Source organism: Dicentrarchus labrax, unplaced genomic scaffold, assembly GCF_905237075.1.
Source record: "Dicentrarchus labrax unplaced genomic scaffold, dlabrax2021, whole genome shotgun sequence".
Classification (NCBI taxonomy): domain Eukaryota; kingdom Metazoa; phylum Chordata; class Actinopteri; family Moronidae; genus Dicentrarchus; species Dicentrarchus labrax.
The window spans coordinates 3,252,563-3,279,657 of NW_026136724.1; the positions used below are offsets into that span (position 1 = coordinate 3,252,563).

A 27,095-nucleotide genomic window follows, 5' to 3' on the forward strand; every position below is an offset into this window, starting at 1 on the left:
ATGACAGTAGAGTTGTGGGCCTGTTATTTGTGCAGGATGCCCCTCTCTCAGTTATTTATTCAACATACAACCACGTTGTGATGTAGGCTACTAACTTAAACGTAAACTGGGCTTATTATCTCTGCCTTTCACTGCTCACTTGCTCTATGTGTGGTCTGTATGAAGGTACTTTGAGCTGCACACAAATTAAGTTAATTTCTAAACTTTTCCTGCTGGACACAATATGTCTCCCCCTTCACTGTAAAGTCTGGTGTCAGTGTGAAAACATCCTTCTAGTATCGAATTCTGCACATACATCATTCTGCACAGTGGAGCTCAAACATCACACTGTAGGAACAAAAAGAAATACTGATTTTAGACTGGAGGGGACATTAATAGACAGACATCTGAAGAGTAATAACTCCAAACACCATTTAATAAAACATATACTTTATTTTCTTGGTGCAAGTCAGTCATTGCACTAGTCACTTCATTTTTCATCCAATTGTCATTCCACAACAAAATTCATTCACAATCAACATCACTGTCAAGAAACCCACAACAAGCAACCAAACTGCGACCTCAGAGGTACGCATGAAGATTCCGCACACAGGAGTGGACACACTAGCTTATTATACTTGCAGAAGGCTCGCAACATCAGTCTTATACTGCAGCCAGTTCTGGAAAAGGAGGTCAGATGAACAGTAGAATTTATGGAGAAGGAGAGCGTAGCTTTTATGAAACATTCCCACTTATCTGATAAATCAGATAATCTTAGAGCTCTGTTTTATATTATGTCAAACCATTCTCTTCATGTGCAACACAACAATCCAAACTCAAAGGTCCACTTATTAGCTTTTCAGAGCTTTCAACTGAATCTCTTCAGTGAACCGAGCTGGCCCAGGTGTCATCATGTGATTTCACTTTATTTTTGAATTGAAATCTGTAGCTATCCCCCCCGAAATGATTTTTATAAAAAGTGTGCAGTAAACTGGCTCTTTTACTGACAAAAGACATAGTTTGAATCAGTCTGACAGCAGCCAATTGTATTGTACATTACCAGTATTGGCCAGTAAGGCATTACGAGTAATAATATTACTTTCCCCAGTAACTAGTAGTGTAACTATTTTCTAATAAATGTCAGTAATAATATTACAGTTACCCCTCCAAAGTCATTAGTTCCAACCTCATACTGATCTGAAATCCAACCATCCAATCACTTCCTTCACATCACATCATTTTTGTCATTGTACTCATCACAAAACAGGAAACTAGCATGAAAGATGGAAACACTTACATTCAGCAGCTGGAAATATTCCATTATTTTGAGAAACAAAACTGGATTTTAATCGTTATAAGTCTGAATTTGTGGGAGAAAGGACACAATTACCAATTTGATAGGGGGTGGCAGAAAAGTAATATAACTAGTAGTGTAACTAATTACTGTTAACAGGGACTAATAAGTAATTATTTTACTTTTAAAAAGAGTAATGAGTAATAAATTACATGCTTTGAATAACAAGCCCTACACTGCACAACCAATGATACCTCCGATTATCACAATCAAACATGTAAAGGTTCAGGTTTACTTGGTGCTTTTTGCTGGCTTAAATGACAAATGTTGCCTGCAGCAAATCATATTAGCTGTAGTTATTTAACATTACTGTCATATGTTACTTGCGAAAAGGCCAAATTAAACTTTGCTGTTATCTGGTTAATGTGCTGTCTGTGAGTGGGAACGACAGCCAACCTGTCCTATGAATTGACTACTTTTAACCGCAGTGTAGTGTTGTTGTACCTTTATTGATTCCAGCGAAGACCAGCATGTAGCCTCATGAGCTACATCTTTAAAGAAACTTCCCCAACCCTGCTTGTGACTCTGGTTTGGTGTTGGATGTGAATGTCCTCCTTGATTTTTCTGTGGCTGTGCACTGACTCCTGGTCAACACTGACTGACCACCGGTCTTCATGTGACCGATGTTTTTATGCGTGTGGGATGACACCCAAGTGAGCTCCATTCGCTGAAGAAGACCTTTGCCTAGGAAGTCGGCCTTTGAGCTTCAATCACTTAGTTACAAATATTGCTCCCAAAGGTCAAAATTTTGTCAAGATGCTCATTTCCTTCATAATAACATTTTCCACAAACTTTCACTGCACTAATGTAAATATAATAATGAATAATTCTCATAGGCAGAGCAGAGGACTGAATTATAATCTGTGATTAAGTGCCATAAAATAAAAGACTTCACATGATCCTAAACAATAAATCAATCAAACACAGATGTCTGAAGCAGATGAAGTAAAGCTGATGTATTTAGGGCAACACACAAGCTCCCAGTGGTCTTAAACCAGCCATTGCCTTCTGCCTACCCTGGAAAAGGCTTCTGTGGCTTGACCAGTCTCCTTGATTCCAGCATGCCGGGTCAACTGGACCCTCCTCCTCTGCTCTCGCACAGGCAGGTCTCAGTAACCAGGTCCGTTTTATCCAGCAGCCTAGTGTGGCTGGTGTTTGGGCTCCAGAAGCTGGGTGGTGCCCTGCTCGGCTGATCTGCGCCCACGATGGTGCAGTATCTGGGGAATTGTGGTAGTCTATGCCCCACCTGTCAGTCTCCTCTCCAGCCGGTCCAGCTTGGCAAGGTTTTCCTTTAGCAGTTTGGAACCGGGGCTCAGAAGCAGGGCTCGCTGGTAATACATCCTGGCTGCTGCATAGTCTCCCTGCACACACAAACAATATACATTATATACTGTACACATTATGGTGTGTTCAAACATGTTTCTTTCTGCTGTGAAGTTGGACATTTTAACATGGGGCCTAATGGAGTTTGACTCACTTCTGGAGCCAGCCTCAAGTGGCCGTTTGAGGAACTGTGGTTTTTGTTACTTCAGCGTTGGCTTCATTTGTAGGCATGGAGGTTGCCGCTCGGTGAGAACACGTTTCCTGCTAGCCTGCCTACTAGAGGCTGACAGGAGTACTTGCAGCCAACAGATTTTTGTTTTGAAATGAGAAAACCAAACTCAGAAAAGTAGCCATTTCCTGACAATAAAACAACAAGTTTTCCAATTTTTGGTTTTGAAAATAAAAACTGAAAATGATCTGATTTTATTTGATGTGCTTATAAATGGAAATAGGAAATTAAAATACATGTGTGGAAATCTAATTTCTCAATTTTGTATTGATTTTAAATTATGTAAATGGTAAATGGTAAATTGTCCTGTACTTGTACAACACCTTTCTTGTCTTCCGACCACTCAAAGCACTTTTACACTACACGCCACATTCACCCTTTCACATACATTCACTCAGTGATGGCAAAGTCCACTGAACAGAAACTATCATTCATACACATTCATACACTGATGCACGGCATCAGAAGCAATTCGGGGTTCAGTATCTTGCTCAAGGATACAACCTTGAGCAAACAACCTTCCGATTAGGGGATGACTGCTCTTCCTCTGAGCCACAGCTGTCCATGTATGTAAATATTTAGCGTAGATATTAAACACAATGTGTAATTGTACACACACACACACACACACACACACACACACACAATTAAACACTTGATTTCTGAAAGAAAATCTGTTAGCAGAATCTTGCTCTTTGAAAAAACTTTAATTGATAAATTCTTAAAATCTTTGGGGGGTTGAATATTTCTGATTGTGACTGTCACAGTCTCTGCTACTGACCATGTTGGTAATCGGCAAAATCAGCTGCTAAACTACAATAACTGACTTCCTGTTGTTTTAAAAACACAGGCATATAGCTGGCTCAATGCACAGCTTGAACAACATCTGTGGATGACCAGGATATGTTTATGTTCCTGTCCGTCAGCAGTAATGTTTGTCAGGAGTTTAAAGCTGCAGCAGGTAATTTTAAGAAAACTATTTTTGTCATATTTGCTGAAACATTCATTGTATTCTGACAGTAGTATATGAGACAGATTATCTGTGGAAAAATCTGGTTCCTCTGAGCCAGAGGAATGTACTACTGTCAGAACACAGTGAAAAGTTCAGCAATAATGACAAAAAGTTATTACCTTGTGTAGCTTTAATGTGCAAAATGTTCTGTAATACCTTTTCCCTTTGAGACTTAGGAAAATCCAACTGAAAACAGTTTTTTCACTTACCACAGTGTGGTACAGTGTTGGTGTGTTCTGACTTTAGAAATGAACTGAGGTTTGCTACCTTAATGTGCTGAATCCCTCCCATGTTCATCCAGGCCTGGGACTGGTCAGGTTTGAGTTCCACAGCCAGCTTGTAGCTCTAGTAGGAGAGAACATAAACAGACTGTGGTCAATGTCAGAGCTAATCAGACCATCAGTCACATCCTTTCACTCAGTAAACAACAACAGGGTCGACACTGTGGGCTCATCCCTACTGAGAAGATAAGGGGAGAGCACATCCAAGAAGATGTTATCCAAATCCAATCATCAAAACCACGTTCAAAGGTGGTTGAGGAAGCATGTGACTGTGACAACCTTCATCTACAGTTATGGAAATATGCGCATGTGAAATGATGAAAACAACAACTCAAAAAAGATTGTGGAGAAAAAGCACAGACTGATGTCCAACTGTTTACTGTACACAAACATCAGAGAGGTGCTGTATACACTGCTTTATATATGAGGTAGAGACACATTTGAAGACAGACATATCTGATGACACTGATGCCAAATGCAACTGCATAGTGTCTGAACAAAAACAACCAAACAGAGCAGAGAAAGAGCTGATTGTTCAGTCTCATTTCCAGGTTTTGGTGGCTTGGGTCAAATACTGACAATGGATGAGACTCAACAATCAGCTAATTGTCTCAGTTCTGATTGGTTGTTTTCAGTGGATTCTTGCAAATACCATTAGGAGCACTAGGAGGAGCCAGAGGAACCTGATTGTTTCACAGTTGCAGCCTTAATAGCTACATTACACAGGTAAGCCATTGCAAGTGGTACACCTAAATAGAACATGCTCTCATTAATGGTATAAGTTACTCCTGTGGTTTTTCTGCTATGAGTCAAAACATTTTCTATGAAAAACATCCATTAAAACATTAGAAAAATTGGACTTCCTGGAAAATTTGCTGTGGTGTGGTAGATTTTTCAGCCTTGTGTGTCAAGGTGAAATCCGATACAACCATGTTGAGTACTTAGCAGAGCAGTGATGTATAGAAACACAGCACATCTACTAACACACAGCAGGCATTATTACGCTTCATGTTCAACCATTGCTTTCAAAGCAGTGACTGTAAAACGGTGGATACATTTTTTAGAGCATCACAACAAACAACAAATTACAATGTATTCATCCAGGAAGTGGCTTTTTTCGGCTTCAGGTGCCACTGAGCAGCTTTCATAGGAATGAATGGAGCTCTGCTTCCAACGCTGTCCAACGGCAGTTCAACATGGTGGACTCCGTAGAAGAGGTAGATAAAACAGTTCATTCTAAGGTACAAAAACGGTTCTTATTTTCAGGGGGTATACACTAATGAAAACATACCTATGAGTATTAATTTCCTTTTGTGACAATAGATCCTCCTCAATGTTACACAATGGATCTTTAAGAGGCCCAGTCTGATTTCCTTTCTAGTGTTAGGGGGGCTCCACTGCAGGGTTAGGGCTTTCGACTGCAAGTGTATCTTGGTTCTACAAGATACATTTAAGCCACTGTGCTCTGTACCATTAGTACTGAGCAGTAGGGAACAATTTATTGGATTTTAACTAATTAACATAGCCCAGCAGCACTGTGGGACTGGAGGACCTCTATCCTCAGTTTTTAACCCAGAAGATGGGCTTTGTTTTAAAGAATTCACTCTTTGTTAAAATAAAAAAATCCACTTGATAAACTAAAAAGTCAGGCTTGAATGCTGTTTTAGAGGCCGAAACAGACTGCAACGCAAACAGTCTGCAGTGTTTGAAATGCTCAACAGTTGCGCCTCATTTATTTATGTGTCTTATCTGCAGGGATTAGGGCAGGTTAGGGCGATGTTTGAATCAGAGACTTTCTGCTCTGACACACTTGAGACAAAAAACAGACACTGAAGTCCTAAAATAAACCAGTTTAAAACCACACTTCAAACGCTTTCTCAGGCTGCGCGTCTTGTGTTTGTTTTGCTCCTTTAGAGGCTGTGATAATACCAGAGAAATAACACCATTATCTCTATCAACTAATAAAGCAGTTTCCCTGCACCAACACTGCTCTCTTTAAAGCTGTGGTGACCTGAGGTGACCCCCTCGGCTCTTGTTTCCACTCCATCAGTGTTTTCCACAAAGTGCTCTGAGTCCTCCGTCTTTGGCTTGTTTGCTTTCTCTCCTCTCACGCCTTTTTCTCAGGAAGTCAATCAAGGCTTCCTGTGCAGGAAAAGTGCCTTCCAGAAACTTCTATCACAGATTAAATCTGAGCCATGGGTCTGAAGGCAAGTTGTTCTCAGCGTGCCAACAGATCTGCCTGAATGTTAAGTCCCAAAGTGAAAGTGAAAGGCGGTGGGCCAACGTAGTCCTGCCTGAGAGTAATCGCAGAAATGAGCTGGATCTCTTGTATGGTTGTTATATAGTTAGACCCGTGTTAGCAGGTTTCCTGTTCAGTCAATTTATACTTTGAGTTGCATTTACAGATTGTGTGTTGGAGCTGCAGCTGGAAACGCTCACCTTAATCACCTGAGCACTAAAGAGGAAAATGCACAGCTAATCAAAATATTATTGGAAATAAAATATGCAAATTACAGAAGCTGCAACTTTTTAAGATAAACTGTGTGACAAACAGCATAATAATGAAGTACTGTAGCGCTTCAGAGATACCCTCAGCTACAAATCTTGTTAAGATGATGTAATGATGTAATAGGAACGGTGTATGTCAGAGGGAAAGGGGGAATTCATAGCTTGTCTTTAAGAGAGAGAACAATCAATTTTTCCCCGATTTAATCATATTTGATTTCCTGGTTGTGCACACAGCCCCGCTCGAAGCAGCCTCGCTGGTAGCGGATAATTCCACACTATACATTTAAATGTACTGTAGTTCTGCTCAAGCACTCATAGCTCTCTCCTTTAACCATGTTGTCCCTAAATGTTTACATGCTATTCAGTTCTGCTAGCTACAGTACTTTAGCTTAGCAGTTAGCAGTGGCTTCTCTCTCTCTGCTGCTCTCTGTTGTTCAGTGTGTCAAATGTTAAGCTATTCCTTTACTTCCTTCAGTGATAATGGTACATGTAAGAAATCTAGTTGATTTTCCGTGCTGGGCTTGAATTGGTGGACGCCATATGGCGTACGCCATACGCAAGCTAACTTGTTAGCTGCTGTAGTTATCTAGTCCCCAGTGTAGCTTCCATTGGGATTTGCCGCTATTGAATTATTTCCAAGCAGAGATGCTTAGATCTCACTCTCTCTGCTGCAGAGATGGTAAATGGTAAATGGACCTGTACTTGTATAGCGCCTTTCTAGTCTTCGGACCACTCAATGTGACTCCTGTCTGCCATGGTGAGGCTGTTTTCCTCACAACTCAATATTCACAATCAAATGTCTGTTTGTTTTTATCGCAATTTAATTATATAATCAAATTTAGAATATTCGTTGACAACCCTAGTGCACTGATGACAGTTTTACCAAATTAAATACATGAATGATTACTCAACTTTATTTTAAATTGTGAACTTCATTTGTTTATTGATAAAACTGACTGATTTTCAGCAGTTGTCTGGCCAAAGGCTCCAAAATAGCCACAAATCGCCCAGTCTTTGAGTTAGATCTGTCTTGAACTACAAATGGTTGTAACTGGGTTATCGTTTAGACACACTCTGACATGAGCAGCACATGTAATTTGCTAACATTACTGTTTTCCTCACAGAATACATCAACCGGTAGGAGGCAGAGTGCTGATCAGCAGCCACACATGATAGAAAATCTATACTTGTTTAAAGCTGAGACAGGAGTGTGAGAGGGGCAAAGGAAGTCAGTCGGGGGAGAGAGAGAGAGAGAGAGAGAGAGAGAGAGAGAGAGAGAGAGAGAGAGTAGGGAGAGAGCAGTACCTCAAAAGCTCGGTCCAGCTGGTTCATCTCTCGCAGCTGGTTTCCTTTGGAGAAATACAGCTCTGCTCTCACAGTCAGATCACTGGGATTCTGCAGCAGAGCCCTGTCCAGAGCTTCGAGAGCCTGGCACAGACACACACAGTCAATACACACATTACTGAACATACATACACACACAAGAAATCCCCTGCTCTCAGAGGTGGGCATCTTGCTGTTTGAGTGTACTTCCTGGTGTGGTCGTTGAGAGTCAATGCAGGTTCAGAGCACGAATCACAGCTGCTACTTTGAACCATGAAGGCCTCTGAAGGAGAGGGAGGGATGGAGGGTAGAGGAGAAGAAGCAGAGAATGCAGAGAAGAGGAAGTCTGAAGGGATTTAAAGCGGGGCTCAGCAGACAGAAAGAGGAGAGATGAAGAACGTGATAATGTATTCCTGTCTCTGAGAAAGAGCAGCGTCAGCTTCATCACTGCCACACTGACAGAGAGAAGAGAGAGGAAGAATTAAGATGCAATTTGTGAATGTGTGTGTGAATTTAGTAGAGAGGCGCTGCAGAGAGCTGGAGTTAAGACATAGTTAGCCTAGTTTAGAATAAAGACTGGAAACAAGGGGAAACAACTATCCTGGCCCTGTGCAACGTCTCCTACTGCACTGCGTGCTTGGTATGGGTCTCTGTACAGACACGATAGTACCAAAGCTACCACCAGTCGGAGGAACTCATCCAGATGTGGTTATTGGTCAAGCACAGTCAGACATATAGTGGTGCCTGGAAAAGTGGATATACTCTTAATTTTTGTCTCATAAACAGTGACATGTAAGACTACTCTTGCATAATTAGCTCATAAAAGGCCAATAGTATTTGCAGATTGCCACTTAACCTCTGCTGCTTGACTTAGGATCATTACAGTAATATTAGCCACCGAAGAGGTGCAACTTTTACAATCAATACTGGCCTACAGACTATAGGGTGAGACAACTTCATAAAATAATGCATTTTGAGTGAAGTATCTTTTCCTTTTCTTTGCAAGTTAAACATCTAATTTAATTTTTATATACTACTGAAAGTAAAACTCATTCCTTGTAAAATTGGAACAACTGTGTACATGTCTTTACTCAAGTACTACAACAAAGTATAAATTATCTACTTTTTAAAACATGCATTGTTTACATAAACTACGTCCAACAGTATATAGCTATATTAAAAAAAAAATAAAATTTCTCCCCCGCCGGACAATTTTTTTTTTTTTTTTGGGGGGAATTTGGGGCTTTTTTCAACTTAATAAACCCGTTTAGAAATCATTTGGATGGTCCCTCTTAGTGCTCCCAGCTCCCCACGTCCCCAGGCGACCAACCTGTAACTGGGACACCGTCCCGTGAAGAGTTGTGCAACAACACAAACTCGTTTTCTTTTTTTTTTTTTTAAAAAAAAACCCCCCCCCCCCCACCATTGTTTGCCCCCCCGGCTAAAAAAAAAAAGGGTGGATTTTTTTTTTTTCCCCCTTGTTAGCATTTTTCCCAAAAAAAAAGTTGGGGAAAAAAAAAAAAAAAAAAGGGGGGGGGGGGGGGGGGGGGGGGGGGGGGGGGTTTTTTTTTTTTAAGGGTTTTTTAAATTTTCTTCCCCGAGGTGTGGGGGGCGCTTGTTGAGAAAACATGCAACGACAAAAGTGAAAACCAGCGAAGAAATGGCTAGAGTTTCCCAGTTCCCCTTTAATGCATCAGTTATGATAAAAAATACCAATGCCATTCTGCATAATTACAGGACATAGTATCAAGTACATTTAGCTGATAATACTTTTTTACTTTTACTTAATAAAATTAGAAACGCAATCGATGGTATTTCTACATTGACTTAAACATACTACAAGGAGTTTTTAACTGGTTATGAAAGAGTCTGCATTTAATACAGCTTTTTCTATATGACCTACATAAATAAACAAGACATCAGTGAGAAGACTGGTAATGTCTATATAGGTAATCTTAATGCCTGCCACCAGGTTGAATTTGGTCGGATTCCCCTTGAAATCAATGAAATCAGGCCGTACAAACATTACTGCTTTTGTCCAAAAGGGTCTCCAGAATCATTTCTACATTTACTTCTCACTTCTAAGAATACAATCTACATACGTCTTTCACCCACTGGTCATGATACTGGCATTCCGCTTCTTGTGATTGTACTGGAGTGAATGCACTGATGAGCCGTGCACACACACATACACACAGGAAGCTATGTGTAGCGTCACATCTGCAACATGTGACACATACTGTATGTGTGCATGCACTTGTAATTACTTGGCCACGTTCAATCACAGTAGCAAAGCTCAAACACAAGAAAATACATCCTTACATTATTTTTGTGACACATGGTGTAGTCTGGATTGATCTGCAGTTTGGTTATAATGTGAGGCAGATGGGAACAAAGCGGTTTCGATTTTTTGTTTTGCGTGGCTTCTCCCTCTTCTATGAAAACATTGTGGGACAATAGTGGCAACAGTGATGTGGCCCATCAATACCACACTGGCACACACAGAATTTACTGTGAAACTGGGTCACAGTGAAAGTGAAAGACAGACGAGCAGAGGTGCTGATGGTGGTGACAGAACGGAGTGGGAGAATGAGTGGCAGCTGCTCGCCAGCTAATGGCTGCTGGTCTGTTGTACAGCGGAGGCGACTGGTTTCCACGGTAACTGCTGGAGCGGAAACTGTCTTCTGCTAAGAGTTTATCATTCCTGAGTGCTATTGTCTGAACATGCTGTGTGTTATCTTACTTCTGAGCAACGGACACCAAGGTTATGAGACACACACACATTTACAGTCACACACACACACACACACACACACACACACACACACACACACACACACACACACACACACACACACACACACACACCTCTGTGTAGTTGCCACGCTTGCTGTAGATGGCAGACAGGAGGCGGTAGCATTCAATACAGCTGCCCTCTCTGGATATGATGTCCAGGGTCATCTTCTCTGCCTCTTTGGTACGACCGGCCATAGCTAAGACCTGAGCCTGGGACAGAAATACAGTGTGTGTGAGTCTGTGTGAAACAAGAGAAACTGTTTTTTCAGGGTTTGGCTAAATGTTTGAGGTCAGACAGATGTCGATTGATGTGGCAGCTTTCCTAAACCACATGCATACACACCCAGATGTCCTGGCAATCCATGATATAATGAGTGTATTAGTGTGTGTGTGTGTGTGTGTGTGTGCGCGCGCGCGCTCACCAGAGCCAGCCAGATGTCGGTGCTGTCTGGCTGCAGGGTGGCGGCCTCTCTGTACACCTGCAAGGCTTCCTCGTAGCGGCCCGTGTTGTAGTAGAGAGCTCCGAGTGGAGTCAGGATGTCAACCTTTCTCGTCACCTGCAGGGCCCTGCAGGTAGAGGTCAGAGGTCACAAACATGTCTTTTCATGATGGTGGTTCTCTTTAAATTGTGTTTATATGCCGTGTACAGTGATAAAACAAACACATAAAATTGTATATAATGTAGTTAGTGTACACCAATGTTCATGGTCAATACTTTAAGACTGTATTCCAATAAACCCTGTTGCTTCTTGAATCAAGGCATTCTTATATTTGCTCTATCTACAGAATCTCTGCTATCTGACCCTTGCTACAGGTTATCCAGCAGACTTTTTGCTTCTTGACCAGCTGGCTCACAGTGAAAATCCAGAGGGGGGACCAAGTCATTGTTTTGCAAGTCACAGGTAAGTCTCAAGTCTTTACACTCAAGTCCTCAAGTGCTAAACTAGTCATAATGTGCTTTCTACCCAATGTAAGGCCATTTTAATAACAGACTAATAATATATTAAAGACGCCAAATAAACCTTTTTCACAGCAGGCACTTTGATATGAAACAGTAGGCTAAACACGGGTGTTACCAATGATGCTAATTACGGTTCTGTTCCATTCAGGTCAAACACAGTCAAGCACCCTGACTGTGTTTACTGTGCATGTTGGCTCAATGGAAAGCCTCTGCTACACCGAATGGTGTCTCTGTCTTCAGCACTATTCACACAGGACTAGTATTAACAGGCGACCTCATGTGATTTGTTGCGTCCGGCACATTCACATTCGAATTTACAGGCATTACCCCGCAGTTGTCATGTTAATTAAGCTACCGCTGCTGTGCCAAATGCGTAAATGCGCACATCAATCTCAGTCTTAAGAGACACGCTCATGGTTTCTGCTGCTGTGTGATGCTGCAGGTATTTAATTAAGTCAAAAGGACAAAATGTGACACACAGCCAGCTGTGGACAGCAAACAGAACACTAGTACTGATGTTTCATTCCAGATAAATTTAGTTTATAATTAAAAGTTTAAAATACATGAAAGTTGTTTTAGAGACAGCTGCAGAAACCACTCCACTTAAAAACTAACTTTACTGATCTTATAATAAATCAAGGACCTGTATGCATCTTGTTAAGTGCAGAGCCATGTTTCTTCCACTGCCACAACATGTTAAGTTCACTCTGTTACATTAAAAAATGTTATAGCTTGCAAAATTAAAAAATATGACCCAAAAGAGATGCCAATTCGCACTGATATTATCACTGGACCTCTGTGTTTGGTGAAATATGGTAGGTACATTGCACTTTACAAATTACAAACACATCAGATTCACACAGGATTAAGATCCCAGACGTCCTCTACAATTATTACACATCACATGAAGTCACCTGATAATATTAGTCCCGTGCAAATAGGGCTTTTGTGTTTGTCGGTGTGGTCCCCCTTCCTGGCTTCTGGCTCTGCTATTTAGCACAGTGTGCAATAGCTCAGCACCACTCCCAGTCAGCTCACCTACCTCACATCACCTGGTCAGTTTACAGCTCCAGCTCTACACACATCCAGAGCCAGACTGTTTGGCTCAAGCTTAGCTCCATCTGCCTGCCACCAACTCTCCCTCACTCCCTCTAACGGCCACGCTGCCATGGCATCTTCCATTCTACCTTCCCCTTTGTCCTAACCAGCCGTACCATGTCCTCAACCATCTCCAACAACAGTAATTATTCAATAAATGTGCTCCTGATCTGTGTTCTGCGCCTGGGTCTACACATAACATCCATGGCATGTACACTATTTTATATTTATAATGATCCCACAATGCAATGGGTTATACTGTAGAGATGTGAAAATTACCGATGTGCAATTCTACACTGGTTAGTGATGATACAAAATGATGGCGATTCATTAGTGTCCAATATACTGATTTACACATGAGCCTCGAAATGTGGATTCGATGATGCTAAAATATTGCAAGCAGGTTCTCAAAGTATCCTTTTAATTAAGTATTCCTTTTAAATTCTCCCTTAAAGGAACACTCCAACATTTTGGGAAATATTCGCCTATGCCCCCTCCTTAGGAGTTTAGACGAGAAGATCGATATCACTTTCATCTCTGTGCGTTCAGTAGAGAGCTAGGTTCAAGATCAGTGCAAAATGTATTTGAAAATCAATATTAAAGACGAAATCATTCCATACTTTCTTACAAGATTCTGTCCATTGACTACCTCTGTATGTTCCATATGGTTGGAGTGTGATTTACTCATCTAATGGATAATTCTCCCTTCTTTAACCTCCACTTTGATGTTGTGAAAAAGCCAGCTACCCATTTCTTTTCAATTTGGTTCAGATTAAGTAAAAACTGAAAATGTGTGAATGTAAAGAATAGCTATAAAACAATCCAGTAAGCAACCAGTAACTTTTTTCTTGCCCTTCTGGGAGGTCAAAGTTCAGGATCAGCTTTACAGCAGCATCTGTGCAGCTGGTAAATATTTTTTGCTCCAGGCTGCCCTGAGTAGAAGCTGTTGCTGCTAAAATACCATACTTCACTAACCTCTTGTACCAAGACTCGGCTTCTTTGTTCTCATTGGATGATCGGAGCAGGCGGCCCAGGTTCACCATGGCAACATAGTGTGCTGGCTTGAGTCTAACAGCTTGCTGGTAGTGAGCGGCTGCCAGCTCCCCCTCTCCTGGAGGAGAGGAAAGGGCAAAGAGGTGGGAGGACAGAGGAAAGGAATGAAGGAATAAGAGAAATAAGGCAGGAATTACGAAGGAAGGAAAGAAGGAAGGAAAGAGAGGAAGGACAGATGGGATACAGGAAAAAACAAAGGATGTAAGAGAAGTGAGGCAGGAGACAGATGAACAAACATTAAATGTCAACATGTTCTCACTCCCAACTTGTTAGATGCTGCAGCTTGGTCAGTGGCCCTCTGCTTCAAAATATAACATCATTTCTGGGCGTACAGAGCCGTGTAAGCATGTAAGCAAAAATACATATGCAATGTCCACAACTTCTAGTCAAGTTAGCTTTTGGAATTGTGATCTGTGACTACATCTGTGTTGACAATTTTAAAAAGCAACTCAAAACCCATTTGTTTCGACATTTTGTTCTATTTTAGTTTGAGCTTTTGTTGTAGCTGGTTGTTGTGTTTTTTGTGTTCTTATTTTTCTTGTTTTTGTTCTCAAGCACTTTGGGACATCTACTCTTGAAAGGTGCTATATAAATAAAGTTATTATTATTAAAAACTACTTGGTTAGGGTTAGGAAAAGACTGTACGATCCTGAGGTATGTATGAATAAATGTTACGTAATGTACCTGACGTAATTTTAACTAAAGTGCATGAATAAAACATAACTTACTTAACGTACCTGAGGAAAATCAAGTACATGAATAAAACATAGCTTACTTAATGTACCTGACATAACTTTAACTTAAGTATATGAATAAAACGGAACTTACTTGTACCTGACGTAACTACTTTAAGTCTAAAAATTATACTAGAGGGATACCTAAAGCCCACTGACCAAGTGGCAGTATTTGATTACTTGGGAATGAGACTCGTAAACGAGTTGTGAATCTGTGGGACCAGATTTTCTGTTATTCAGTGTTTATGATGGTAACAATAGTACAACAACCATTCATACTTGTGTGGCATCTGGTAAAAATATCCCATTAAAATAAGTAAGTGGATGGATTCAAAAACAAAAAAAGCATTTAAAATAACTGTTTATGTGGTTAAAGCAGGAACATTGGTAAATCCAGCTGCATTTATATATAAATGAATATGAGTGATTGGTACAATATCTGGTGTCTGCAGCTATATATATAGAGAGAGATATATTCTGTATGAAAAGCTTCTCCTTCAGTTCATTAAATCTCTGCAGCCATCTGACAGCAGCAGCACACATATGTTTATAAATCTGGAGCCTCTGATTGGTGCTGCATCTGAGCACAGTGGCATTATATATGGCCGTCCACTGTGTTTATCTTCATTAAATCACATGCAGATGACAACAGGCCAACAAACCAAACACACATCAGACTGGTCCGCTACGACTCGATGTTTAGCTTGTTTATGTGGGGCTCATTAACTTATTGCACTTGCGCAGTGAAAAAAGTGCCCTATTATTTAGCTGAACAGTGACTATCCTGACCAGGGTTCTGTAACTACCGGCCCTCAAGACAATTTCATAAGACCTCCACATTTATTGTTACATCTGGCACACAAATAGGGCTGTCATGATATCTGATTTTCATTACACCATTATCATGGCCAAAATAAAACAAATAATTCACAATAGTGACATTATCGCGATATCTGTAGAACATTTTAAAAATCTATTAATAATTTATGCTATTAGTCAAAATCATCTTTCATCTATCATGTTTATTGTGTTTATGGTGGCCGAGTGGCATCAACGAACTGCAAATTGCAAAGTTACAACATGAATGCAAAAAGCCCCAAAACAATGGAAGCGAGCAACAACGGATGTCGACAAAAAATGCTGTTCAAAGAAATGACAGCACATAAAAGTAGCTTCAGTAACAAACTAATATCTAAAACTAAAACTAATATCTAACCAGGATTTTGATTTCGACGTACCTCTGCTAATGAATGTGCTTTGATATGGACTTAATGAATGAGAACATGTAATGAATGAAAAGACGCATCTGCTTGAGAAGGAGAAAACAGAAACTGCTCACAGAGTCCGTTACCATGGTAACTGGCCCCGCCTTTAGTAGAGTTTCACTAATCTCAGGGTGAACACATTCAGAGTTTTCACTAAACCTGTTTCGTGGATGTCATTTTGGTTGTGCTGTGGCTTTTGCATTTGTGTTGTGACTTTTACAGTTTGTTCATAACTCTCGGCCACTGTACTTTTCTCTCTTTAAAAGAAAAAAAAAATTACACTCAGCTCTAACACTAGCAACCAGCCATTACCACCACCCACTGTGTCAGAGTGTGAATCACAAAATGAGAACGTAAAGAAAAGATTTGAGATGTTCTGGGTGACTTACATGATATAATCATATGCATATTATTAAAATGATATAAATATTTCAAATGTGCCTTTTTGTCTCACATTTAACAAAGCATACTACTACTTCCTGTCTGTTCTACAAGTAGATGAGACATGTGACCACCTCCATAAAAGTAACTGCAATGCTTTTCCTGTTTCACATTATAAATGAACTGAATAAGTGACCCTCTTTCAGTCGGTCTCCTCTGACTGGAAAGAAAATTTAGAAGACAACAAATACAATTGCACATCCTGAAAAGAACAATGTGAATTTGCAATGCGAAAAAAAACTTCAACAAGCACATACCCTCACAGGCCACTTTATTAAGTACACCTGTACAATCTAATGCAACTCAATACAGCTCTGCCAAGTTAATAATGCTCAGTGTTTACTAATATATATTTGCTTAGTTAATATTGAGTTAGAAATGAATGTATATGTCCAAACAAACAAATGATTTGTGCAAAAATAATTGTAAAAAATAATTTCCCCAATCTTTGGCAGCCACAGTTTTTGCCCTAGGAGGCTGATATTTGGTTAGGCTGTATGTGAACTTGTGGAGTTGCGTGCGTGATTGCAGCTATTGCAAACTAGCACTTGTTTTAAAGGAACTAAAAGAAATAGCTGCCTGGAAGTTGGAAAATCAATCCTAAAAATCTCAGGTAACCTTAAGAAAACAGGAAAGTAGTGAGAAACCAGTATGGTTCTTCAGTATGACTTTGATATATAGGCAGTGGTCTATGCAGTAGAGGGCTGTGGTGTTTACCCATCAGCCACATGGTTGAACTCACCCGTGTCCACCAGAAACACTCCGTAGTTGTTATGCAGGTCGGAGCTGTCTGGACAGTTCTCTATACCTTTCAGATACACTTCATTGGCTTCAGCAAAGCGTTTCTGTGGGAGAATGCAGATGGAATGAAAACAGGAGTAGAACAGGGGCCAAGGTTACAGGAAGCTGGAGTGTGTACAAGCAAACAGCCTTCTCTAACAGTGTGTTATAGCTGCCTGAAGAGAGATTAACAATCTACAACTAAAGCTAATTTAATTCTGGAGTTATAAAGTAGTGATGAGTTAAAACACGCCTCCAGGCACCAAAGTCAAATGTGTCAAATGTGTGTGTGTGTGTGTGTGGGAGTGAGACAGAGAGACAGGGAGTGTGCTCTTCATGGTTTCTGGATGTTTCACCTGCTCAGCGTAGAGGGACGCCAGACTGGAGTACGCATCAGCAAAATGTGGACCGTAGCGAATGGACTCCTTCAGCAGAGTTACTGCCTCTTCCTCCTTCCCCTGGGACCTGCAACACAGCACCATCATCATCATCATCATCATCATCATCATCATCAAGGGCAAAATTATTGTATGCTCATCATCATCCCTAATATTAACATCATCATCCTACTTCTCATCAGCATTATCAATAGCAATATTATCACATTCTCATCATCTTCATCACCATAATCAGCAGTAGTAATATCATCTGATTCTCATCACCATCATCAAGATATCATGATCATCATCATCTTAATCCTCATTATCATAATCAACAGCAATATTATTTTTAAGATGGTTAAAAGATAAAAGCCACACACATATATAATCACATCTTAAGTTAGCTAGCTAATGTAATGTGATGTGATGTACCGGTATGTAATATAATGTGGTCGTCCTTTCAACATAGGTAGACTAGCACATGCATATCTAAGTACAGGAAAGGAGAAAGTTAACCGAGGTTCAAAGTAATGCATTACTTTTTTTGATGTGTAAAGTTATTGCTCTTGGTGTGGATAAGCCTTGATATATTACTTTCTGAGTAACGACCCAAGCACTGATCATCATACTCTCATCACTATCATCATCATCATTAGTAGCAGCAAGATTATGATACTTTCAATCACAGCCATGGATTACACGCTTGTAGTGTATATAATATACAGTACATATAATTTATTCATATCCACAAAACAAACAGCACAAATACAGACAAACAAACAAACACACAGAGCTGTCAAGGACTTGCAGCAGTGGATCGATGGCTCAGTTGGTGTGTTTGTTCTCACAGCTCCACTGGTAACACGGCGATGGTAATGGAGCTGAGCCATAATAATAGACTTCATTTTGGCTTTTATTATTGATGTAATTTTCTATTAGAGCCAGCGGAGCTGAGGGCAGTTGACGCTGTTTGACCGCAAAACAAACAAAGAAACTCCATAGCTATATAAAGAGCTTGTCAGATTACAGCAGAGGTGTCAAGAGTCGGGGTAATAGACGACTTTCATTTAGCGAGCATGGTGAATCATTCTTTTTCAGGCCCTGTAGCCTCTGACTCCAGTATGACTAATGCTACTACATCTTCAGCTTGAATGGTCATTTCAATCTGAGTACTGACACTTGATGCAAAATGTCTCTCAAATCTGTTTGTGTCTGCACTGGCACACCATGACTCCGAGGTTGATTAGTGAAATAAATCATGATCATTAAGGTTTAATAATGGTTTGTTGATTGAAAAATATATGGATGACAATCTTCAGTTTAATCAGAGCACAACAAAACCATACTTGGAAGGGTGTCCATTTTCAACCCTAGGATTAGTATTTCTAGGGAGACACTGACGCCTTTGTTCGAATGCATTGACACTAGGAATGCACAATGTTTGATTTTTGCTAATCTCCCATATGCAGATATTTTACAACTAATTTTGGCCAACTGCCAAAACCAATATACAGTAGTATACAGTTAATACAGTCTTTTTTCCACCTATTTGCACTGAACATTAGGTGTCTCCTGTAGACATAGCTTAACTGCTGCCTCCGCTAAGCCAGAGAAATACTTTTTAACTATGTGTTTGTGTCATGTTACTTTTTGAAGATGTGCACAACCCACAGTCCAAATGGATGCACAGTTAAAAGCAAGTTTATCTCAGAGTCAGTAGTCTTTAGTCATTAGTTTGTGTCGCATGTGCATAATCTAGGCATCCTCTTAAGGTCCCACAATATCTGTAGAGATTTTCATTTCGGGCCAATACAGATATTTCATTTTAAAACCTTTATTTCCCAATGCTAATGACATGCTGATGTTATAGTATTCAAGGTTAAAACTATAGGGGAGCTGGAGGAGCTTGGCTCCTCTTAATAAGTCACGAGATACCCTAAAAATAAACATTTTGTCTCTAAAATATTGACATATATATGCTATTTTTGGTAGGTTTCTAGTTTCTGTATCTTGATGTATGATTCATTCATTTGGATGATTCCTCCCAATCTCCTTTAGACACACTGCATTTCAGTTTCAAATTGTTCATCATCTTCATTGGTCCAAGGATAGATTATCTAAGATTAAGACAGATTTGGACCCTATGTGTGACAGATGCAAACAAGCTCCTGTCACATTAATACATACGTTCTGGTCATGTCCCAAACTGGATGTTGGCAATCCATCTTTGAAACCATCTCTACAACATGTGGGATAACAGTAGACCCATCTCCAATCATTTCTCTGTTTGATGTATCCCCAGTAAATGCTCCTTTTAATGAGTGCTATATAAATATGATTTATGATTTTTATTTTACTCAAATGGAGGGATTCTCTCCATTTGAAAATCAAATGTCAAATATACCATACCATCAGAGGGTGCACCAGAAAACTCTATGTCAACAATTTATATCCTTTGTTGATGTCCTGGCAGTTACCAGAATAACTTTGTAATGCATATGTATGTATGTGTTGCTTCTTTTCATTCTTAATTTATTAATTGTTATTTTTATTGACTTCTTTTTCTATGTGTATGTCAATTTATGTGTATTAATGCATTTATATTGATATATTTTGTTACCAATGGCGGGGGGTTTTGGGGTGAGGGACTTGACTGTCCTGTGTTTAAGTTGTGTTTGTCTTTTATGATATATTTGAAAATAAAAAGAACCTTGATCAAAAAAAGACAGCTGTGAGCAATTTTGGGTGCTTTTTGGAGAGTTCTGGAGAAAGAACAGTGGAAAGTGAAAAGTTGCTGTTCTTCGACAGCCTTTTCGGCTTGTGTGTGACAGTGAGTGTGTGTGTCTTACTTGAGGAGATTTCCTAGGTTAAACAGAGCTCGGTTATGCTGAGGGTTGATGTCCAGTGCTTTTCTGTAGTAGCGCTCAGCCTCCTCCGGGCTGCGAGTGAGAGTGCCCAGATTGTTCATGGCACTGGCATGGCGGGGGTATAACCTGAGGGGAGAGAACAGCAGAAAATGAGGGGGGAGGATTTAAACCTGCAATTGTTTTTGGGGATTTTTGGCCACTTGAGGGCAACAGAAACAAGATGTGAACATTGACATATTATCACCATTTAAGTTGATATGGTGAATTTGTTAGAAAACAGTTGCTTATGAAGCAACATCAGCATTCATTCAGAGTTGTGTTGAAAGTCATCCGTAACAGCCAGTTTTCTCAGTCTCTAGCTCTGGAACCGAGCACTGCTGTCAAACTATGTTCATCTTAGGAACTACTAATGGCTGCACGCCTCCAGAGGGAAGCATGCCATAACATGATCTTGATTGGACTAAGTGCTTTGTCACAGTGATAAGGATAATCTTCAGAGCAAATGGTGCAGATAAATCAGCAGTGAGTGGTAGCTGCAGCCAGCAGCCTCTCTGCTGACATTTACTGCTGCTCTCCGTCACTGCTACAAAAGACCTCTGTGTAATTGAAATACACTTTTATAGCTAGGGCCCATAATGGTGACACAAGCCTGACAAGACGCTGTGGGGCAAGAAGTGACTGGACGCTGTGGCAACACTCCTCACTGTTACTATGGTAACTTTGTCCCGCGTGTTAATGGGTTGGCGTTCTACAGCGCAGGAAGAGGAGCAGCTGGAAATGCCTGAGAGAAAACCAGCGATGAGCACTGATCGACTGAGTCTACCTGTACACTGAGAGGCTCCACATCACACAGTGCTGCTTGATCGACAATCCATAGAGCTGAGCAAGCAAGGAAAGATCCACTTAGGCTGTCACAACCTTCACAGTCAGGTTTCTATGCTTCCCACAGGCCTGCAGACTACAGTTCTGCTGCTACTAGGTAAGTCATTCATTGGCTGTTTTGAAAGCCACTTATTCATGGATGCCAACTTATTGGTTATCCTTTTCAATGTCTAGCTAGTCCCTTTGTGGAAACAGGATCAATATTTGTCATATTCCATTTAAAAAGGAACTTAACACCTAATTTTAGCTTGAACAGGCGTTGTTTTCGTTAGTGTATAATGACCTGAAAAAAAGGCTGCTGCTATCACTGCTAGATGCCACTAAATAAAATAAAACCACCACAGACCAACTGACACCGCCTTCCTTGGAGCCCTGCTGCTAGCCTGGCCAAAATCACTAAAATTAGTCAATTCGGTCCACCCTGCAGAAGGTGGTGCACCAATCTAAGGAAACAGATGCATCAGCATCTGCTTATGTCACCTATGTCACATAAATGTTGCCCTTCTGAAGGAAGGAATCCAGTCATTGGCTTTTTTATTTAATTATGCCTGATCCCATATACAATTCATAACTGAGGAGATAAGTGCTGACTGAGGCACACACACATACAATAACATAGAATGAAAATAGAACATTTAATAAATATTTCTCCCTCACTCTTCTTTTGTCTAAACCCAACAAATTAAAACAGGACGAAACAGCCAAACAAAGACAGCTGTTAAGAAAACACTTTTGGAATTAAAAATGTGAGGGACTCAAAGGGATCTCTGTCCCTCTCTCTGCCTTTCTATGGGGAAAAAAACAAGGAGCAGAAAAGGAAGCGGAGGCCGGTTAATTAAAGTGAGAGTGAGTGGTCTGGTGGGTTTCACATTATTATGAGCAGGGATGTGGTTTGGAGCCGGATGAAAGCTGCTGAGGCTCTCTGCTCAGGGTTTGGCAAGCTGGATTAGCAGAGAGCTGCTGTGCTGCGGAGCTCCCACATACTGGCAGCACACAACTGTGCAGGAATACTGGAGAGGAGGTAAGAGCAGAGAGTGGAGGAATGAGGGAAAGGAGGGATTTAGAGCCAGGAAATAAAGAGAACTTGTTGGAGATGCTACATGCATTCATTACAAGGAGAGAAATAGAGAAAAGAAGAGCTTAACTTTCCAAAGGTTACAACAAATGGGAGTGTTATTAGCACTGATTAAGGCTGAACTACAAATCCTTTTTATATTAACATCTTGATTTGAAAGTGTTTTTGACTGATTGATTTCGCAAGATATAATCCAGTCCAGCAGATTTACTCAGCTGTAGATAATGAAAGACATTTTATGAGTTGGACAAACAGCCAGAAACTAACTATGAGGGAGCTTTTTGTGGGTGCAAAAGAATTTGATGCTTCAGTGCAAAATGTCGCCTTTTCTATGCAAATGAGCTTCATTGCAAAAAAATCTGATTCACGAATACCAGCGTTAATAGCCACACGCAGTTAGAGCAAAATTATTTGTGTCTTCAGAGAGTTGATGTTAACTGAAGCGCACTTATAAGGCATGTTATGCCCAGACTTTCCATTGATATGGCAGCAGTGACTGTAGCCAGTACAAGCATATGCACAGATGGTACAGACAGTATAATACCTGCTATTTACCACAAGGGAATGAAACTGTAAAACAACAGAAGTCCGACTGCTGAGAGAAACTAAGTGAAAACAGCTAGAGGGCACAGTGAAAGCACCTTAAATTAAAGAACAATCAGCCTGAGAAAACACTCCATAAAGAGTGAGCATAGAAAACCAGAGATCCCACAGATAGAAATTAATGAAAGAGCAGGGGGCATTAATGTATATGAAGAATAGTCATAATGAGAGTTCTATTTTAAAATCAAACACAGAAAGCATTGTTCTTGCAACTGCATTTATAACATTTTTGACTCAAACTTAGTTAAACCATGCTACTTCAGTACACTTAAGAACTAATATTACTAGGACAACTACAGAAAATTGCAAATGAACATTTAAACATACAATCTGTAATTTCTCCTCTCTAAAACAAACAGACGGCACTGTAGTATCATTAGTGCGATATCTTTTGTGAATGGGACCTTGAGTTTGGGCAGACATTGGTTGGGGTCCATTCTGTGTGTCTTAGTTAATGCGCTCTCTGCATTTGGTGACTGTACTATTTACACGCGACCACAGATGATTTTGTCACAGCAGCCACGGCAATCTGTGTGACTGATGTTTGAATAGACAGACAGCAGGTTTTTTTTACCATTTAAAAACAAGAACAGTCCCAGCTTCTCAGACAGGATTTGCAGCTTTCTCTGTTTTATCATTGTAAATTAATATGTCTGGGTTTTGGACCAAAGACTGAAAACCGTCAACAAGAGATGAGTCAAATTCTACAAATTATCACAGACAAACAGCTGCCAGATTACAGATGAACTCATTTGAAACGGAGGGAGAGAGGGACGGAGGTGGACGCATCTCTGTGGTTCCTCAGGAAGCCTCTCCAGTGACAGGAACGACTAATGGACACTCTCTTTCATTAATGCAGCCTGTGTGTGTGATGGATGAACGGAGCACAAGCTCTGAGCTGAAACAAGGCCATTACGCGCATGAGAACGTGCACTCTAAGGTGTGTGTGAACTTGCTTCCATGTATCTTAAAATGTGTAAGCACATTTATCTGACAGTATATTCATTACACTGAGTTTAATCATGTGTGAAAAAACCTGCAAATTTGTCAACAATATTAGTCCCTAAACATAAAAATAAAATGTTGCTTTGAAGTCTGGTGTGTAGATGTGCCACAAATGCTGTCATACTTGAAGGTTCAATTCCCACCAGAGCCAACCTCTAAAAATAAACAGGATACACTAAGTACAGTGCAGTGTGGTACGTTGGATATAAGCCAGAAAATAGTGCATGCTTTCTTGAAGGTCCCATCAAACAAAAAGACCTTATTTTATATGCAGTGACCTTGAGTTCCTGGCTATCCATCATGTGCCAAATGCATGTAAAAAAAATCCCTCTCACCTATTTATATAACACTACTGCTTTTTCTTCCTGTAAATGTTCAAGGACACACCTTGTACTGGGGAGTTGTGAATAAAAACTAGTTTACAAAATGTGGTAATAACTTTTAAAGGTCCAGTGTGTAACATTTAGGAGGGTCTATAGGCAGAAATGGAATATAATATTCATTTATATTCAGGTATGTTTTCATTAGTGTATAACCACCGAAAATAAGAATGGTTGTGTTTTTGTACCTTAGAATGAGCTCTTTATATTGTAGTGGAAAAATGCATTCAGGGATAAGGTTCTGTGAACATGAAGCAAACTATATTATGTTTTGTCATTCCATGTTTATTCTTTACAGGCAGTATAATATTTTATATTCATCTTCATGTATTCACACTCTGGCTGTCTCACTCTAGTTAGGAGAAGTGTAATTCATTATGCCATTAGCCAAACACATTCCAAAGACCAAGGCTGCCTTAGGGAGAGTTGGGCATCAGGTGTGTTTATGACTACTGTTTATCAGACATTAGACATTAGACATCACCAATAGACATCCTACAGAGGGAGCTCTTCTACAGAGTCTGCCATGTTGAACTGCCATTTTTCTACAGTAGCCCAGAATGGACAAACCAAACACTGGCACTAGATCAAGCGGCAACCTCCGTGCCTGCAATTGAAGCCAACACAGAAGTAACAAAAACGGCAATTCCAGCCACTTGAGGCTGTCTCCAGAAGTGAGTCATGAAGATGAGCTGTATTCAGTTGGCTGTAATCTGAAACTTCACTGCTAGATGCCACTAAATCCTACACACTGGTTCGTTTGCATACAAACTCCCTTCACTAAAAAAAAAACGGTATGCAACTTCCTGTATCACCACATACTGAAACTTTATGTCACAACACATTAGCTTTGAACTGTCTGTACGACCTATCTGGATAATGCTACTTGTCACAATATATCTGTATTAATCTCCAACTGTCACAATCCTTCTACATAAAACTGTCATTAAAATCTGCATTACATTTTCATTGTCACCACACATTTCCATACAAACTTCTTATATCACAATATATTTGCAGATGTATTGTGACAAAGGACGTTTTATGCAAATATATGGTGGCAAAGGAAGTTTTCAATAAAATGTGTTTTGGCATTGGGTGTTTTATGCTAATATTGAGCCAATTTATGGAGACATACAGTACAGTACGGACTTCTTCTGCAAATGTGTAGTGACAGGCTGCTGATATGACAGCCTAATGCAACAATGATATAACACTGTGAAAGAAGCCACTCTTCATGATACCTATTTCAACTTTAGATATGTCACATATATATGTATGACTGTGAATACTTATTATTTTGTTTGAGATCAAGTTGTGAATGCTTGTTCTTCCACCAGGTCACACTTAGTTAACACCGTAAACGTTAGTTTATGCAGAGTCAATTATAAGCAGAACTTATCATGCATCTCACAGCAGGAAATCAGTCCTCAGTAGCAAAACAAATTGTGAGTGATGCATTTAGGTCCAGGAGGACAAACTTTCTGTCAACTCTCTAAACTTATGAAGTCTGTGCTGATATTTAGGAGAGCTCCAGAGGAGTTCTGAGCTGTTAAGAGCTGCAGGAGATGGCGTTCAGGCTAAGACATGTGTGCATATTCTGCAGGAGGAGAAACACTCCCTGAGGACAATGACTGTAATAAAAGATACTGTTTCAGCAGAGATTGAGTAATTTCTTGACAGACGTGTACGATGAAAAAGCTGCATTAACTGAAGTCCTCTACACCTTTCAGCGACATAGAAAACATGGCTTTGAAACAGTGATTTGAGTCTGTCACAACCACTAATTTCTGCAATTATAAATCTCCTCACCCTTCAGCGTTAAGTTGTGGAAAAAGACGCTGCTCTCAAGCATGACTGTAGTAGAAGTACTTTTAGTGTTAGCTTAACTTTCAGCACAGTGCTGCTAGTGATTCTGAGACACCTGATGACTATGGGCTCTGGTAGCTGTTTTTAGCTTAGGTTTTAAACATTTTCCCTGCGCACTTCCTCTACATTTAAGTTGTAGAGTTCAAGTTCAAATAATCTGACTTTTGAGTAGAATGGAGTGATGTACAGTGACTCAAGGAGAGGTTTTGCAGCATTTGAAACATGAACTGAAGCTCTGGGTTTTTGCAAAACATGCACAAAAATAGACGCATGGTGGCAGCATGAGGGAATGATCAGCCGTGAGGTTTCGATGCTGAAGAAAAACTTTGAACAGACTCATGAATGAAACAGCTTTATTAGCAACAGGAAACAGCTTGACCAAGGTACTGTGTGAATGTGTTGGATTAGTGCAGTCAGAGAACTGACCTGAGGGCCATGGTGTAGTGGTGAATGGCCTCGTGGTGCCGGCCGCTGTCTTTCAGGAAGTTGGCGTAGTTGTAGTGGACTTTGGCATTGTGAGGCAGAGTCTGGATACCAGAGCTGAAAACAAGGAGGACAGGAGGAGGAGAAGGAGGAGGGAGGAAGTCAGTGTGCAGAAAGAAATGAGATGCAGACATCTGAGCAAAATCACTGAGAGTGAAAAAAGCATTTTAAGGAAAGTCTGTAGCCCCATTGGGACTGGATTTATGTCTCTTGGGGAAGTGGAGTGATTTTAACATCACCTGATCTGGTCAGTCATTTTAATCCTGCCCAGAGTGCCTTTGGGGGTCATTTTCACCCCCACCCCAGAAATAATTACAGCCGGCTATTACTCACTGGTCCTCCTGTAGTTTGAATCTCATTCGGATGGACGTCCTTGTATTTTAAAGGCTCCATATTTAAGATTCTGACATATTT

General features: G+C 40.3%; 1 protein-coding gene across 1 annotated transcript in view; it reads right to left on the reverse strand.

The window, feature by feature from the left end:
* Positions 1-412: 412 nt before the first annotated feature.
* tmtc1 (transmembrane O-mannosyltransferase targeting cadherins 1) overlaps positions 413-27,095 on the reverse strand; it is a 141,572-nt gene continuing 114,889 nt past the window's right edge. The window contains exons 10-19 of the mRNA XM_051391690.1: positions 26,625-26,738; positions 20,367-20,510; positions 17,494-17,602; positions 17,100-17,202; positions 13,840-13,975; positions 11,228-11,372; positions 10,878-11,015; positions 7,992-8,114; positions 4,165-4,242; positions 413-2,694 (exon numbers count right to left, since the gene is read on the reverse strand). Of these exons, the coding sequence (XP_051247650.1) occupies positions 2,569-2,694; positions 4,165-4,242; positions 7,992-8,114; positions 10,878-11,015; positions 11,228-11,372; positions 13,840-13,975; positions 17,100-17,202; positions 17,494-17,602; positions 20,367-20,510; positions 26,625-26,738 (1,216 nt within the window). The 3' untranslated portion in view covers positions 413-2,568. The remainder of the gene's footprint in view (positions 2,695-4,164; positions 4,243-7,991; positions 8,115-10,877; positions 11,016-11,227; positions 11,373-13,839; positions 13,976-17,099; positions 17,203-17,493; positions 17,603-20,366; positions 20,511-26,624; positions 26,739-27,095) is intronic.